Raw genomic sequence first — 19112 nt, forward strand, 5'->3', positions numbered from 1 at the left:
ACCGAGGTAATCCGAAAGATAACCGGAAATGCAGAATTTCGCAGAAAGCCAAAAGCTAAAAGAAAAACCCGTTTTGATTGGCTAATCGAGCTTTGAATGTTCGGCAAGCTAGCGACACGCACTTGTTTACACAGCCATATCATTCATATTGCATGGTAACTCAAATTACCTAATTTGCGTGTCAATTGTCAATCATTCTCAGTCATTTAGTCCCATTATGTGTTAAAGAGGATATAGATAAGTAACTGGGGATTTGTAACAATGACTGCTGCAACTGATGTCGTTGGCAGCTGGGTAAGTTTATCTGACATGAAATGTCAATGTGTCATAGAGTTTAAAGAAAGTTAATACAGTAAAATCCGAGATACTGTTCAAGTTCGTTAAAAAGTTCAATTTCGATTTTATGGTTGAACTGCCCTGGTTGACCTAGTATCAGTCGTGGGAAGTGCATCATTAGACATTGTGACGTGAAGATATTTGCTTGGTGACATAAATTCTCTCTGGGAAAAAGCACCAGTTGGTAGATCATGTATTATTCCCAGGATTCAATAACTTGATCGTCCTGAACATGCATGAAATATTTGCCACTGAACATTCAGAAAATTATATTTTCACTGTTATTGTTCTTGACAGCAATTTCTTTTTGTGCAACTGATAGCTAAATGTCAAAAAACATCAACAGGTATTGTGGAAAACCTAGAAAAAACATGCATTGTATCTGACTGACAAAAAAAACTGATAAATGACTGCTAACCTGAAATACAGGTTAATGCAGTACCTTCAGTCAAAATTACCTGCATCATTTCAACTATGAAAACGTAAAAAATACATACATTTGGTACATGTCATTCCCTTTATATACATTTTTTGAGTTTGCAGTTACACAATATTTGATAGAGAGGTGAAAGAAACCAAAAGGATATTCAAACTCATCAGTTGTCAACTTGAAAATAACTGACAATGCCATGCCAAATAAAAAGCAGTGAAAAGACAAACAACAGTACATGTACATAAAACACAACATAGAAAACTTGAGACTGATCAACATGAACCCCACCAAAACCTTGGGTGATCTCCAGTGCTATGTAAGGGTAAGCAGATCCTGCTCCACATGAAGCACCCACCATGTTGCTCATGTAAGTACAAACGGTGATAAGTCTTAATTCTGTATGTCACATTCAAGGAAAAGAGGACAGGATTAATGCTACGAAAAGCATACTTTATCCTTGCAAAAGTTTGATTGGGAAAAAACTTCTTAAACTTCAAAACAAAAAATGTCAAGAAACGTTCAATTAAAGTGGAAAACAGAATAAACATTTTTGAAAAGGTAGAACTTACATGTTTTGCACCCTGACTTTGATAAATAAAGAAAATTTTCTTTTAAAAATGCAAATGAACAATTTATATTAATATATAAACCTTCTTTTTAAAAGTAAGAAGATATAAAAGGAGCAAAGGAATTTCCTAATTTTTTGAAGAAAGGGAGAAACAACCATGACAAAAAGAGAAAAAGAATAAGATATACAGTGTAAACAGCAGTCATGGCAGTCCACACAAAATCAAATAGAAAACCAAAAAAATAAAGCAACTTAAAGTTTAACCCCACCAAAACTTGATGTTAACCCTGACAGTTGCCCCAGAAAATATGCTTAATTTGATATCCTTTTGCAACAAAAATGAATGAGGCCAAAAATAAAGTGTGTTTAGAGATTCCAGACAAACCCTAAATTCCAAGTCTGACCACAATGTTTTAATAAGATGAGTGGCAGGCGAGTTCCACTGCTATCTTTGTTGACTAGTTTTCCTGCCAAAGGTCGTAGTTCTCTCCTGAAGGGTAACTTGGCTTCCTCCAAGTTTCTCACTAAGGCAAGATTTGGACTCATTATTTTCAAAACTGGTGAGTTCTTGCAAAATTAAGGGTATTTTCCAAAGAATTTTTTGAAGGATCGTTGTGGGAAATATTTTAATAGTGGTGTTTTTTAAATTTAAACCTAAAAGACAATGTAACTTCATGCATTGTCATCAGTTTTTGTCCATCGTCCTGATTCGTTCATAGACTTCACTTTTTCATCTTCTTTTCTGAAACCACTCGTGCAATTTTAATCAAACTTTGCAGGAATGATGTAATGAAGGTCCTTTACACAGAATACTCATTTGGTTATGATCTGATTGCCTGGAAAAAACCCAGCTGCAATCTTTGATTTTGATAAGCCAATTAATGTTTTTCTCTGCAACAACAGATTTGATGAATAGGAGACAGTTTACAACCATCCTAGTTGATGGTTGAACAGGTGGCATTGGTGGCACATTGTTTTTATTAAGCCTACCTACCCTTATTTTTTCAGAATGTTCGTGTAAACACAGGTATTATTTTTTTGGGTCTTAGGAATGATGTAAGGATAGTTTTCTACAAGGGATCTTCGTGTGATTCCAATGAAAGGGAAAATGTGGCATTCTTTGGTTCTAATTGAACAATTTTAATTGCTAGTAAAGTATATAACTTCTTACAGGAAAATAAATCAATAGTATGTATAGAATCCAGGTGAGTGATATATAGGCTCCCTGGAGCTTTTGTTATTTTCTCCAAGTCTTCAACAAAGTATTATTTAGTAACAGAATCATGAGAATTAAAACATGTCAACCTCTAGCGTTGATATAAATTTTCTTATTCATTGCAAATTGTTTCTTTTATTTCATAAAATTGAAAGATGTACAACAGAACTAACCTGACTTGAAATGTTTTTAGAGTAGACTCTAGGTTTTGCATACACTTTTTTGACTGTGATAGATAAAGTTTCTTTCTGGATTTCCTTTGCCAAGGATTTAAATTGCACTAATTATACTGTTTGAAAAAACTGTTTAAGCTGACACGTTTTCCAGAATTCATGGAAGAATGTATCTTATGACATATCTACTTAAATACTTTAGTTGAACAGAAGAAAAAAATGTATGTACATATACACTAGAAATGCTTGGTTGTCAAATTTTGCATTTCTTTTCAGTTTTCATCTGGATATTATGGCCATTTTCGAAGTAAATCTCGCAATGACTTTGTGTGTGAATACAGACAAATAGCAAAACCAGTGCCTCCAAAAAGATTTCTTAATAGAGCCAGGGTAAGTGTATGAAAACTAAACCAGACATAGTAAATTAAAAAAGTTGTATAAGCATTCAATTGATTTGGGTGATAGGCTTTGCAAAACTAAAATGAAAAGTTTCAATTATTTAGAATTTTAAAACGTAGTACAATGTACATGTATTATCTTCATTTATCATGTTTATCTATATTTATGAGGTTCCTTAATACTGATATACATGGAAGATACTTTGATTTGAATTTTGATGGAATAAATCATTTCATTACCATTTTCTTACAGATGATGAAAATAATGAATTTGTGACAAAATTGTTTTTTTTTGTTTTTTTTTTTGTTACCATAGTATTTATAAGTGTAACTGAATTTTACTGAAATATAAGTAACTTATTGACGAGGAATTTGTCAAATGATAATTCACTTATCTTATGTCATTGTTACTATTTTATTTGTATATGTGTATGTTTTTGTACGATTTATATCACAATTAAATATTAGTAACACTAATTTATTTTTGTGGGCCTCAATGGCTGAGTGATCTAAGAAGATAATCTTCAGTGATCACTAACATGTCAACTCTGATGTCAAGTTGTGTTAGACTCGGGTCATGATTCAGCAAAGAGTGCTTGTCAAGTTGTGTTAGACTCTGATCATGATTCAGCAAAAAGTGCTTGTCAAGTTGTGTTAGACTCTGGTCATGATTTAGCAAAGAGGGCTTGTCAAGTTGTGTTAGACTCTGGTCATGATTTAGCAAAGAGTGCTTGTCAAGCTGTGTTAGACTCTGGTCATGATTTAGCAAAGAGTGCTTGTCAAGTTGTGTTAGACTCTGGTCATGATTGAGCAAAGAGTGCTTGTCAAGTTGTGTTAGACTCTGGTCATGATTTAGCAAAGAGTGCTTGTTAAGTTGTGTTAGACTCTGGTCATGATTGAGCAAAGAGTGCTTGTCAAGTTTTGTTAGACTCTGATCATGATTGAACAAAGAGTGCTTGTCAAGTTGTGTTAGACTCCGGTCATGATTGAGCAAAGAGTGCTTGTCAAGTTGTGTTAGACTCTGGTCATGATTGAGCAAAGAGTGCTTAAAGTGGTGTTAAACACCAACAAACAAACAAATGTATTTTTTGTGGAAAAAAAATCAGTGACCTACATGTATAGTTGCTAGTATTGAGGTCATTTGGTCTCTTGTGTATATGGTTGTCTCATTGACAATTATACCACATCTTTTTATTTTTATATTATATTACCCTATGAAATAAAATAAAAAAAACACTTATATATGTATAACATTTACTTGTCTCTTGTTAGTCAATCTTTTAGGAAAGTAAACAAATTCTAAATGAATACATTCTATTAATTACTGTACAAAACTGTATATAAATCACACAAACACCACAATTTCTCTGATCAAAAATGATGTGTAAAACTAATCAAATAGTTACAGAATAATAAAACATTTAAATGATCACAATTATTTAAATATTTTATTTGAGTAAATATTACCTTCTCTTCAGAGATATTAAGCACACAGTTATCTACTAATACAATAACATATTGACAAGTACCTCAAAGTATGGTATATTTTTATATTTACAGTAGGTGATAAAAGTGGAGTATTTACATACTGACATTTTATTTAAATAGACAGATTATGATATTGAGAGAATTTTTGCAGTTATCTGAAGACGTTTTCTGTTTAACTTAGCCCTCACAGGGATTTATTGCACATAAAGTCTGGAAATAATTGAGGCCAAAATACTGGCATGGGATGGACGTTTTTTCTTCTTCCTGAATTGAACTTCACTATTTAACAGGCCATACCAGTTTTAAAGAAAGTGATACCTTTTCATTTCATTTTTTGGACAGACAATTTGTTGAATGAAATATATTTTCCATGAAAAACCGCACCATTTTCCTATTATTTTCTTTATTGCAATTTATCTACCAAAATAATTATTACAGTGCTCCTTTAGTTTAGTACAAGTGCATATTTTTCAATACTCATACTATTGGTACATTGTGGTACACAGAGTCAGTGTATGCATACATTAAATATCATGTAGTCATATTGCAATAATTGCATGGCATAAAACCATCAAATTTTGTATAAAGTGCATTTAAGTTAGTCTTACTTTTTACTACACTGAGATTATTTGACTCTAAAAGTTACATAATTTCATTGTTTATTGCCCTTGGTTAGGTTTTACTTCTAAGTTCATATCATAGTCATTTTATATAATAGGATCATATAAACTAGTTTTTGGAGACAACTTTGGTGTTAGTCAGCATATAATTCTAGATAATATACACTGTAAGGTCACTGTGACATGCGAGACAAATCCACCATTTTTGATTTCAGCTACATGTATTCTGATATTGAATTATTTAAGCATATTGTACAAAACTGGAAAAATTGTAATTACAGGACCCATGTTTTATACTGATTTTTGTATTACATTTGAGTTGAAGACTGAAATCATTGATAAAGGAAACACACATCTGCTGGTTTTTTTTTCAGTTATCCACATCATAAATTATATGTTAATGAAGCACCAGAACCTTCAAACAGCTAAATCATAATTTATTTTTTCCTCAGAGAATATAACATTTAGATAATACAGTTTACAGCACATGTAAACATCCATATTGTATATTCTTCTGATACATTTCTTACTTAAAAAAAAGCAAAATATTAAGTCAATATGCATTCAGCTATTCCTGTTATAATGTACTTTATTTCACTTTAGTGATGCATGAATTTTAAATTTTTATTTTTTATTGACCTTCTTTTTACTGTTTTATGTAATACAATTGATAATGTTACATTGTATGACCATGGCTGTAAAGAAGACGATACTGAATGGGTTTAATAAGTAGATTATGTAGTCATTTGGGATAAATTCAGTTGTCTTGTTTAAATGACAATCATAAATGGTTTACAATTTGATATAATGTGAAGCATTCAAGTGGAATTATATAAATAAATCCTTGTTTGAAGTTATCTTGTCGACTCTTGTAAAACAGACAGAAAACCAGCCTTACCACTTTAGATTATCCTTCTATTGATTTTCATATTGATCACTACAACATTCCATGAAAGATTTACTTTTTGATCTTTGATTTTTTTAGTCTTAAAACATTTGCGTTAAGTTTTTACATACCAAACAGATAATTTTTGTCGAGCCTGCGACTTTCTGATCCGGCAGAGGCAACAGTGGCGTTAACTAACTTTTTAAAAGCTTAATATTTCAGAAGGTAGAAGTCCTGATACTTCATACTTTATTTATAGATGCCTCATGATATGAAGTTTCTGTCTGTCTTATGTCCATCGTCCTTGACCTCATTTTCATGATTCAGTGACTACTTGAAAAAAAGTTAAGATTTTTTGTAATGTTAATTTCTCTCTTATTATGAGTAATAGGATAACTATATTTGGGTTGTGCGTACTTTGCAAGGTCCTCATGTCTGTCAGACAGTTTTCACTTGACCTCGACCTCATTTCATGGATCAGTGAACAAGGTTAAGTTTTCGTGGTCAAGTCCATATCTCAGATACTATAACCAATAGGTCTACTTTATTTGGTGTATGGAATGATTGTAAGGTGAACATGTCCAACTTGCAGGTGTCATCTGACCTTGACCACATAATTTTTGTCGAAACCAATGCAGTCAGGTTTTTTATACCTGAACTATAGTTAAGCCACTTTGCTAGCTGGTATTCATATTTTAAAAGACAGCCTTGGTAGCTTAAGAATTAATATCTCAAACACTATTGCTTTTAATTGGTTCAAACTAACTTCAGGTATCTAGACTCAGTAAAACTGACTATACAATCAAATATAATCATTGTTGCATAATGCTGTCTTTGATTTGTTGCTTGGTGTCAGGCATGGGGTTATGCAAATTTGTAATTGTAGTGCATGGTAATGCATTACATTTTTCCAAGTAATTGCATGTAATGTGTAATGCAGCAATTGTTGCATTACATGTAATTGTAATATAATGCATTACTTTAGCAAAAAGTTGTGTAATTTCATGCATTACCGTGCATTACATGGCATTACTTTTTCACATACTATATATCTTTATAACAGATTGTTGGAGATTTAACTAATGCAGAATTTAAGATTTCTTGATTAAGTAAGAACATAAACATTTGAATATTGATTTTCTGTTTCAATAATATTCATTTTTCACACTTTGCATAAATCACTAGAGGGAATTTGGAAGCCTTGCCCCAGGTAGAACTTGAAAAAAAATAAAGTGGTATAAATACTAGAATGACCAAATTACAATTCTAAATGAATAACACAACACTGTATATCAGATTGAGTTCTCTTTTTTTTTATTTTATACATTTTCCTGCATAAAAAGATTGATATTTGAAAAGTATTATATTACTGTAAAAGTACTAGCTATATATAGTGTTCCATTGTTGTCAAAAGATCAATGAATACCTTGTCACGATTAAATAACAGATAATACACTAATTAGTTTGTTTTACAATCAATCTTTTCATGGTTTTGACACTTGGTACCAACTAATACACTAAGTTAGTGTATTACAGTGTTCCAGCTTGAATCTCAGGGCAGAAGGGTGCTAGTTGTCTGAAAGGGCACTTTAGCGTTATAACCCAGATTTTAAGGGCAATGTTGGACAGTGTATAAATTACCTTGAATATTGCTAGGCTCAGCTGGAGAACATAAGTTGTATTTAAACCATATTCAGAAATTATTGTGTTCTTGATGTTGGTTCCAGTAAGAATTTTTTTTCATCAAATTATCATACCATGAAGCAAAGCATATCATTTTGATGTTAATCTAAACAAACTTGTACATTTGGTATGGAAAATAATAATCAGAAATTTCAATGTTTTATAACTTATACCAAAATAAACAAGTAGTTTTGGAAGATGGAGTTATACATGCAAAATTGAATGTTGAATGTAATTAAATTATCTACATTTAAATAACTTGTTCAAACATATAGGTAAGTATATATGTTATTGAGAGTTAATAATTAGTTGGTACCATATATTTTGAAAATTTGAAAATATTCAGTACGTTTTACATCATTTTCTGTGAAATACATTTTCAACATTTATCTTATTCGTTAAGATACATTGAGAAAAGTATACTACCAATAACGACTTATCTAGGATAAAAAGAATCTGAGATTTTGTCAGGGGAGATGACTTTTGCATAAATGAATTCAATTCCAGGTGAAGGGGGAGGTAAATAAACATTACTGCATGTAAATGAAAATATCTGCTGCATTGTAATCTTTTTATTTCCTGAGTTTTGGACCTATATTTTACATGATATATAGTGAAATCTCATTCTCGAAAATTAAGGAAAAGTCTACCATATATTACAGTCGTGGTTCTAGGGAACCAAAATCACTTGTTTACAAATGTATATATATTTTTGACAAAGTCTTCAAATTTTATAATTCTATTATTTAATGAAATAAAATTGTTTTGATGAAATTACAAAATATAGAAAGAGAATTTTGGGATTCAATTAATCTTGTGTAAGAAATTTTTGAAAAATATATTAAATATGTTTTAAAAAATGACTTACAATAGAAATTAATTATATATGTGATTGAAATGGAAAGTTTAAGCATGTTATTTTATTGTATTAATATCTCTCTTAGGGCAGTGTAGGAAGAGAAGTTTTAATAAAATTTCATCAAATATAAAGATAAATTACTTTTAGATGTTAGATTTTACAATATATTGGTTAAGAAATATAAATTTCTTGGTATATTCAAGGATTTGTAAAGTGAGACTCACTATAGAAATCCTTGGTAAATTGGAAAATACTGTTTGTGTCTGGTTACCGAAAACACACATTTCCTACAACAATGCATAGAGGATTATGCCTAAATGGCATCTGCTAATATTTTCATTGATAGTTCTTATCCAAAATAGATTTTATCAGTTTATCCATGGTTAACTTTCATTGAAAATTAGTGGTGTAAAACCTAGCTAATTCTAAATTTCCTGTCTTGCAGAATTGTTAATATCAAGGGTGATTGGACAGCCAAAAATAAATATTGAACATTGAAAAACTGGAATATACATCCTACATCTTCTTTTATTTATATTAGAATGCATAACACAATGTGCCATTTAATTATAATGGTTTTGGTACTTGAAAGTTGGATTAATCAATGAAACTATAATGATATACAATCTAATACTCATTTATAGTTAAAATATATTGTTATCTACGTAAACATAATCATGATAATTGATCCATGTCTTTCAAATTTACATACTCACTTTTTCATTGTACCATAAATGTTTCAGTTGATCTGTTAATTGGTGTTCCTTACATAAAATTCATGACTTTATATTGAAACCTACAGCTATTAAACCACACTTTAACCATTACTGAATAATTATAAAAGATCAATGATCTTTAAGTTCCAATAAAATTTATCACAATTCATATGGCATACCACTTCTTACATGCAAAAATAAAATAGAGAGATTGATAAATCAATGAAACTATAAAGATATACAATTTGTACTCATTTATGGTTAAAATGTTTTGTTCTCTAGACTCTACCTCTATGTAATTGATCCATGACTTACAAATTTACATACTGTGGATTCATTCTTATTCATGGGATACCAATTTTTGTGGATTTCATGGGTATAGGTGAACTAAGAATTTAAATGATCTACAAAGTAAGATTTACTATAGGCTTGTATGCAGACTTTTGTAAAACCACGAAATCAGATATCCATGAAAATACCATTTTCCTTAATCCACGAAAATAAATGAATCCATTGGATCCATTTTTGCATTGTTCCTCATGTGTTTCAGTTAATCTGTTAATTGGCACTGCTTGCATTAAATGCAGGAATAAATCAAAACCAACAGTTATTAAACCATTATTGAAAATTTTTCTAAAAAAATCAATGATCTTTAGGTTCACATTTCAATATTCATAAAGACATGCTTTTTTCATATTGCCAATTGATTCGGCCCATTACAAAATTCTTATTCAACGCTCACCAAATTAAAGCACCAACAGAAGACAACCAGACTTATCAGAACTTAAGTAATGTTTGATGCAATACCATTTGATCTGTTATAGTATTATCTTAAATTGTCAGTGGCGGATCCAGAACTTTTTATAAGGTGGGCCCACTACAGTCATGCTTCAGTGATTTTCTATATAATCAACCAAATTTTTCCCACAAAAAGGGGGGGGGGGGGGCTGGGCCATCCAGGACCCCCTGGATCCGACTATGATTGTTTTTTATGGGTGAATTTAATTTGCTTCTATTGGTTGAAATTTTGAATGATGGTTGTAGATTTCTCAAACTGTCAGATCAAATTTAAATTTGTTCAAGCAATCTCAACAAAACTTTTCCTGAACTTCAAAGAAATTTAAAAAGTAAATTTTGTTTAAAAAGGTCACTCTGACATATATATATATATGTATCACGTTTTACATCAAAGTTCAGATCTCAGATACTTTGTTACTGTCAATATTAACACATGGTGTAGGACCACATCTGTGGAAAAGTAAAAACCACCTTACAATGTAGGTCACTCTGACCTACATTTTATGGTTCTATGATTTGTGCATATATTAAGATTAATTTTAGGTTGGAGTTAAGATCATGTAATTTAATGGAAGGATATATTTTTTAGAGCATGGCAGCCTCCTTCAGTTTATGATTCAATGCATATGATTTGTTATATAATGAAGTCTTTTTTCATATAGTGTCTGGCCTACAGCTATAGAAGCATATACGAACATGTCTGTACAACTTTGTTTAAGGATGCATGGAAGAGTCATTTATCTGTTAATTTATGCATTCATTTATTGATCCATACTTAGTTAATTCATCAAAAACTTATATCTGCGGCTCCTTTAACACCAGTTACTGGATTGTTACAGAAATTTTGATGCCAAATTACATTGCGCCACTACTGTTTTTTTTATTTTCTTTGATTGTTTTGGGACCAATTGACAAAATCATGTTCTTCACCAAATTAACAAATATTGTGGTAGCTGGTTTAAACGAAAAAAAATTGAGAACCAAATATTTTATGTCACATATGATCCAAATAGCTTAAATGGTAATACAGATGTAAGGTAAAAAAAAAATCAAAACATTCATCTATTTATTTATCAGAAGGATCATTATGGTTTGTGATTGTCATATGAGTTCTGTACTAACTTTTAGCCAAAGATAGAATAATATTCATGACCAGTGATTGCCTTTCAAATTCTTCTCTCTAACTGTTGTTTTTATTATTTCAGCAACCAACAGCCAAACATGTGTTTTCTCATCATGATAACAGGGAATCATTTTTAGACAGTGCATTATATTTTGAACAGGTAAATATGAGTTTAACTTAAGTCTTTGGTAGAAATAAACAGACATTTGAAACAATGATAGTCCCATCATGCAATTTTTCACTGAATTCTGAAATCATTTTTCTTTAGGTTAATGATCATAGAGAACTTTTTTTCCTAAAATTGATGAAAATTAAAATAAAAAGATAAAAAAATAATGACCTAATAGATTTATTCATATAACGTTTGTAATTTTTCTGGTGTAATCAATGAAAAAAGACATAATTAAGATTCAAGTAATTTATTCTATCAGCAAATAGTTCATGCAAATTCAGGACCATTACTTGTTATCTTTTAAATATACCCTGGTTTGACTTGACTGACACACTCAGTCATATGATTATGAATGTTCCATGGTTTGACTAAACAGACATACTGAGTGATATGGATATACCCTGTTTTGACTAGATGGACACACTGAGTCATATGAACAGACCCTGGTTAGACTACATTGACACACTGTGTGTGTGTGTCATATGAATATACCCTGGTTTGATAAGACTGACACACTCAGTCATATGAATAAACCTGGTTTGACTAAACTGACATTCTTAGTCATATGCATAGTCCCTGGTTTGACTAGACTGACATACTGAGTCATATGAATAGACCCTGGTTTAAATAAACACTTAGTTTGTCAGTGGTTTGAATAGACTGACACACTGAGTCATATGAATATACCATGGTTTGAATAGAGTGACACATTGAGTCATATGATTATACCATGGTTTGACTAGACTGACACCCTCAGTCATAGGACTATACCCTAGTTTCAAATAGATTTTTTGAATGCACTATCTTACAAGTTACATGTTAACAGTCCACAAGAAGACATTTCACATTATTCTGAATGTGAATAAATGACTTGTAAATACATTTACTATGATCTTTCCTTGGTCAAAAAGCTGTAAATGCTAATTTAAAGGTCTTTTTTTCTAGGTGGTGGGCCTCCTACACTCAAGATATAAGCACACTACTTCAAGATCATTGAAGAGGTCTTAATTTGAATGCTGTTTGATAGAAATTGGTACAAAATACCCTTTTTTTTTTATAGATTTTGATTTCTTATTCAATACAATAAAGTTTTTTGTTTGTCATGCACAGATATAAATCTGCAGTACATGTACAAATATAACAAAAACATCAACCTCTGTATAGAAGAATATAATTGACTCGCATAATTTTGAATAAATGCTGAGTGTAACTTAAAGAATTGCCGACTGTTTAACCCTCCTGTTTTATAACTTTGAAATCTCTGTGATTTGTGAAATTAATAAAGTTGACTTTAAACAGACATTTGGTAACTATATTCAATAGCACTTCAGTATTTACAGCTGAAATGTTGATAAAATATATCCAGTTATAAAACATGTACATTGTGCTACTTTATCACTTGTAATTGTTTATTCAAGGTATAAGTTTTCATGTTTTTCATTTAATCAAAAAGATTTTAACACATGTATGGAAATATTTTGATTAATGTACAAGTTCAGTAGAGTTTCATTGGCATCTTTGGTATGTTAAGAGCAGTTAAAAAAGCTGTTCAAATCAATACTAGGGTTTAAGTTAAAGATGCATGCTAGAAAGAAACAATGTAGGTGATGTAATTAGTAAAATATTAATTACATCACCTACGTTGTATCTTACTGTTTTATCATTCAGGCTTCTTGGGGGGAACCAGTCTTCATAGATTTCCTTTTGGTAATTTTGATATCCAACATATTACAAATTACAATTTTCCGTTACAAGTGTTTATTGCAAATTTTATATTCTATTAGCCTCAGACATTTCTTGAAACTTTTAAAGTTTAATTTGCATTTAGTTATTAGAACAGATTACAAAAATCCAAAGTTAAAAGCATTGTTTTATAACCATGTTTAAAAGTTTCCTATGAAATAGGGGGAGGGAGAAAATACTGTAAGCCAATTTTCCCTCCTGATACTTCTTTCTGTTTACTTTTTGGTGATTTATTTTCAGGATTTTAAAACTTTGTTGATGAATTCATGACAGAGAATGTCCACATTTAACACATTCACAATGATTTATTTTGTTATTATTTTCCTGTTTGGCAAAAGTGCCAAAAGTCTTTTTAACAAATTGCTCTGGAAAATAGGTTGGTTTACAGTATATGTATAACAGTTCAGAACTTATATATGTATTATAAATCGTCAATAATTTTACAGCAATATAATGCAGCTCTATATGGTTTCACAGTAAGTCAATCCAGTTTCCCTATGACTTTTAGTTGGATTAGATGGAATTTCTTCCAAATTATGTTTATTTTTATGGTTTTATATGTCAGAAAAATTTGTTATTGACCATATTTTCACAGAAATTCACATGTTTAAGTTCAACTTTACACAGATATTAACACATTTGGGAAGTGAACTGCTTTCCAATATGACTGATTTGTTGTGAAAAAATGCATGAAATTTTTAAATTCTCTGAATAATTTGAAAATTTTCATGGTTCACTTAGTATAATGGTATGTAATTAAATATGCTAGCACAGACCATCTTCAACACCTTTTTTATGCAACTCATCCTATATGTAAATAAGGTAGTTAAGTCTGTTGCTATAATATATGTATATTGTTAACAAGTCACTAAAGATACCATAAGGCTTATAATTTAGTATACAATGCATGTTTCATCACCATCAGACTCATTTGTGGGGTTCAAATCCAATCAGTTGGATGGCAAAATCTATCATGAACTTCAGTCTGAACATTGAAAATCAAAAATTTAAATAAGTTGTGCCAAAACTTGGCTAAGGCCATCCTAACCTTGCAGTACAAAACCTGAGTGTTTTGAATGATTTTAACATATATGAACATTAAATTACTACCAGCTGAAGCATTAGAATTAGGTTTGTTTAATAATGTCTTCCTGATCTATTGAATATGGTAAAAGTCACAATTTTATATTATGTCAGAGAAATTTCAAATTGAGTACCATTATATTTTATTTTAAAAGTCATTATCAGAACAATTTGATATTATTGTTATTGTATAAACAAACCTCACATAAGAAATGATTATAGCTTTCTCAGGGTGGGTATAGTTTAGAACTGAAAGGTTGAGTAGACTTAATATGATAGGTTTAAAATAGTTTAAATTGCTTTTTTATGTATTTACATTTGGTGTTGGGAGTTTATATGGTCTTGAGGGTTATTACTGATTTACATTGATTAAATTTAAAACTTTAATTTAATTTATGAAAAGGTTTAAAAGGAGCAAATGGTGAACACTCCATAGCAGCAAGATCTACACATTCATGTTAAGAAATTGTTTGTAAACTAACATCGTTTATTTGTGATAAACACAAAACATTTGATTGTAAATAAGAAGTTTTGATAAATACATGTCTAACCTATACAGATGATTGGGTATGAATATCATCTGGTATTTCTTGTATTGTATTATTTAAATACTGCTTATTATGTTTGTCACATGCATGGGATATTTGATGTTTATCTCATTAAATGTTTGTGTCACAACTTTGTATATGATATTGCAGTAGTTGGAACCTGCAGGTTTAGATAAAAAAGAATCAATTCTCTTCAGAGTATATGAATCACACTGTTTCTTCTTTATCTGCAAAAAATACAGGTTTGATTAAGATCATATAAGATATAATTTCGCACCATTTTTGAGTATTCATGAAAATTTCTTAAGGTTATAGTCATTGTATTAAGGTCAGAGGTGCTCCTCATAGCAGTTGTCAGTCTGGATCTATAGACAGAATTGTTGCATACAAAACTGATTTAGAATTCTTAATTTATAATACCTATATGTAATGGTATATTTCAATCTTTTATATAAAATGATATAATTTTGCCATGTAAAATATGAAAGCACAAAATACTGTAAAGGAGTATGACGTATATATATATTTTATTTAATAAATATCAATATTGAAGGCAAGCCAAACATAAGGGCAAAACATTTATATTGATTATTTGTTTAACAATATTATATGCCTTTGTTACAGGGTCTTGGCAGAAAGAGAGTTCCCAATGAAACTTATAACTTCAAACAAGATTTCATCACATGGATGCCAGAGAGAGAATTTACAGAGAGATCTCGACCTTTATGTTCAACATACAGAGTTGACTTTAAATATTCCGGTAAATCAAATGGAAATCAGATTCCTGTTCCCATACCAGTTCCTGTACCACAGATAATTATTAAACGTCCAAAAACTTCATTCGATGGTGTTCCAACATCCACATATCGGTATGCTCATAGTGAAGGAGGTCCAAATAAACCAACTATTGATGCAAGCAACAACGAATCTTTAAAACTTAGTCTATTAAACAGGAAAAACCGAGCTATGTCTGCAAAACCTATACGATACAGGGAAACCGTTGCCTCATGTTTAAATTGGGTAGCCAGTCCTAGAGCCCCAACAAAGTCAGCAACTCAGACTGATGGTTTTATGCCACATCCACCGGCTCCCACATCGGAGGGTGATCGACAGGTTACATTCCACCGAGAGCCTACACAAACTGCTCCCGTTAGAGAAACAACACAAGTTATAGCTGATCCACCAAAGCTAGCGTGGACAGCACCAGTACAGACAACAGAAGTAGCCACATGTGAATAGTTATATACATGTATATCAAAAACATATCAAAATAATCATTGTTATACTATATGTCTACAATGAACTTACAGATTTCACTAACTAATAAACTCAATAATTGATAAAATGTCAATCAATGGTTATGCCATAGGCAATGCTTCTTGAGATGGAAGTTGTTTGATGTCAACAGAATTGACCATTCAATTTCCCATCATTTACTCAAATGAGAAGAACGATTGTCATGAATATAAATTTGTAAGCTCTATGTAGATGCTACAATCATTGTTGTAGATGTATTTATTACAAATCTAATCAATAAATGAATGCATGTTGCATATCATGTATTAATTTTAAAAAATTATGCATTTTCATATATATATGTGGAAATTATTTACACATGAAATCTCATTTTGATGACTAGATAATTTCAAATTCAATTATTATCCATTAGACTTGTTAGATTTGGATGTTAGATGGGGATTGTTTTGGGTTTTGAAGTGTACATTTGTTCATCTTAGTGGTATTTTGTCTTCAGGAAAATTTAATCGCATTTTTTGAAATCTCAGTGGCTTGTTGAATAAGATATTCAACTGGCAATTTGTTTACATGCTTTCAGCCATTTTTAAAAAAGAATTTACAAATATTACATTTTTTTTCACTTGTTTATGTTTCACTTTTTTCCAATAGATTTTTTATGGAATACACAGTTATATAAATTATGATGGCCTGTATAAAATATCTTCACAACATTACTTATTTTCTAGAACATAAAAATGACAAATCCTAGTTCAGTTAATGGAATCATTAAAGTGTTCACCAATTTTAATTTCAAGAGGTCAATTTTATGAAGAATTGTTGAAACCAAAGTTGCCCAGTGGAGGTGAGATCAATCTAATATGATGTATCTGTCCTTCTCATTTAATGTTGATGTATTGAGTGTTTAATATAAAATTTATATAATTCATGTATAGTGCATCAAAAAGTATCCGTTAATTTAGATTTTTTAGCATATAAGAATGTGACCTAGATTCTATAACATTCCAGTATTTGATCATCACAGGGTATTTGTGTAAAGCTCAATTTTTACATGCTAATATAAACCATATTCAAAATTTTTCATAAGCTGAATTTTTTTTGAGTATTTTCTTTTCCAGTTTTTGATTCACTGAACTATAGAAATTGAAAAGTAGTACAAATGCTATATATACTTTGTTGTCTGCTCAATGGTCGGGTTGTTGTCTCTTTGACACATTCCCCATTTCCATTCTCAATTTTATTTGATGTTATTTCTTATTATTGTTATTTTTTATTTCTTAGTATTTCACAGTATTAATTGTACACAGTTATTATTTTTAAAGTTTTCTTTATTAACTTATATTGTTGTTTGTTAAGTGAGATTTTATAAATCTGTTTTTTGTTTACTGCTTTTTGATGCAAAGATTTTTGGTATGAACTGCTGTCTATAACTGAGATTAAAACTATTTTGTTTATAAAATGCAAGTACCAAAATTAGACATATGGCATCTAACTTTTTGGTCAGATACACAATCAGATATGTAAACTAATGAAAAAGTAAGAAAATGGACAAATATTTACAGGGAAGAGAATCTAAAAATATAAGTCTAATGAAAGGGAGGTAACTGCTATTATATTCTGTGTCATATCAATAAACCACAATGAGCCTTGTTAGTCTGTGATTTTTTTATAGTTTTATTTTTACATTAATTGTGATATTTTTATCAAGCCTTTAGTTTATATATCTTTATATGTAGTGTGCATTTAAAACATAATCGCTTGCTGTTTCTTTTTTGTAACAAAAACATTGGTCTTTCAAATATTTTACTATTAAATATGTTTCTTCTGTAAGCCTTTTCATTAGTATCTTTTATGTTGAAAAAAATAACTTTAAATTTTACTGATACTGAATAGCAAATACTTGGGTTGTGCACAATTTTTTTTATGTAACTTATCTGTTGTTATTTTTTTTGGGAAAACATTGTAGAATTATTTTGTCAGTTTTGAATTAACTAAGTGTGGGTTAAGCTCTAATATATTGGGTTTAGTGTGTTTCTTCAGTTAATGGGATTATGAATGTACATTTTTATTGTATAGAATACATGTCTCATGTATGTAGTATTATTTGCTATAGTTTCTTCAATGGCATCAAACATCAAACATTTTAATTTTAACTATAACTTGTAGAAGCTAGATAATATGTAGTTGCTTTCATATATTCTGGACACAATTCTTGTGAAAAAAAACAACACAAAACTGTAAAGAATGAACATTTATCATTTGTAAGAACTTTTATTAATTACCATATCATTGTTAAAAAACTTTGACAGTCAACAGATATTTATAAGACTTATCTGATATGCTTAAGTTTGATTATTTCCAGGAAATTCAGGAAATATATATTTACAGGATTTCAGAAATATTAAGAATTTCTGCCTTATGTTATTTAGGTGTAAGATTCTTCTAGCAAGACATTTTCAGCTAGAAGAAAGAATTGCTCAAGGGAGCAAATCTAATTGTGTAACTTTTACATTTTAAATCATCATTCCAATGTAGAACTGTTTTCTTCAAAAGATGTTAAATCTATACTTTTAATACAGTCATTAATATATTGATTTGTTCATTGAATTAATTATTTTTACAAGAAGAAAAAAATCCCGTGAACATTATTATCATGTAGATTCGGTCCTGAAGAATAGTGATATTATGCATTTATTTGTAGAAATAAAAGGATTATAAAGATATTTTGTTATTATTATCATAAAAAAGTATAACAAAAGTACCGAGTTCCAAAGCAAATTAAAAAAGGGGAAGTCCAAAAAAACTGTCAAAATCAAACCCTATCAATCAAGGGAACAAGCGAAAAACAACTGCCATATTCCTGACTTGGTGCAGGCATTTTATGAAAAAATTGGTGGGATAAATCTTGTTTTATAGATAGCGAAATCTCCTACTTGTATGACAGTTGTTTATAGTTCCGTTATATTGACAAAATTGGATTGGCAACAACCCAAACAGATTAATGCGACAATAATT

The 19112-nt window shown here is 30.2% G+C and overlaps 1 protein-coding gene across 1 annotated transcript; it reads left to right on the top strand.

The window, feature by feature from the left end:
* The first annotated feature begins 103 nt into the window (after positions 1-103).
* LOC127702167 (uncharacterized protein C3orf84-like) lies at positions 104-18818 on the top strand. The gene is made up of 4 exons (XM_052206301.1): positions 104-294; positions 3003-3116; positions 11380-11457; positions 15468-18818. Exons 1-4 carry the CDS (start codon positions 262-264, stop codon positions 16080-16082), a joined length of 840 nt encoding a protein of 279 aa, XP_052062261.1. The 5' UTR covers positions 104-261; the 3' UTR covers positions 16083-18818.
* Positions 18819-19112: the final 294 nt, after the last annotated feature.

Source organism: Mytilus californianus, unplaced genomic scaffold (assembly GCF_021869535.1).
Source record: "Mytilus californianus isolate M0D057914Y unplaced genomic scaffold, xbMytCali1.0.p SCAF_1, whole genome shotgun sequence".
In the NCBI taxonomy this organism is placed as follows: Eukaryota; Metazoa; Mollusca; class Bivalvia; order Mytilida; family Mytilidae; genus Mytilus; species Mytilus californianus.

Coding starts and splice junctions, on each gene's coding strand:
- LOC127702167 (XM_052206301.1), top strand. CDS start 262: ATGACTGCTGCAACTGATGTCGTTGGCAGCTGG. Junction 295..3,002: donor CTGATGTCGTTGGCAGCTGG/GTAAGTTTATCT, acceptor ATTTCTTTTCAG/TTTTCATCTGGATATTATGG. Junction 3,117..11,379: donor GATTTCTTAATAGAGCCAGG/GTAAGTGTATGA, acceptor TTATTATTTCAG/CAACCAACAGCCAAACATGT.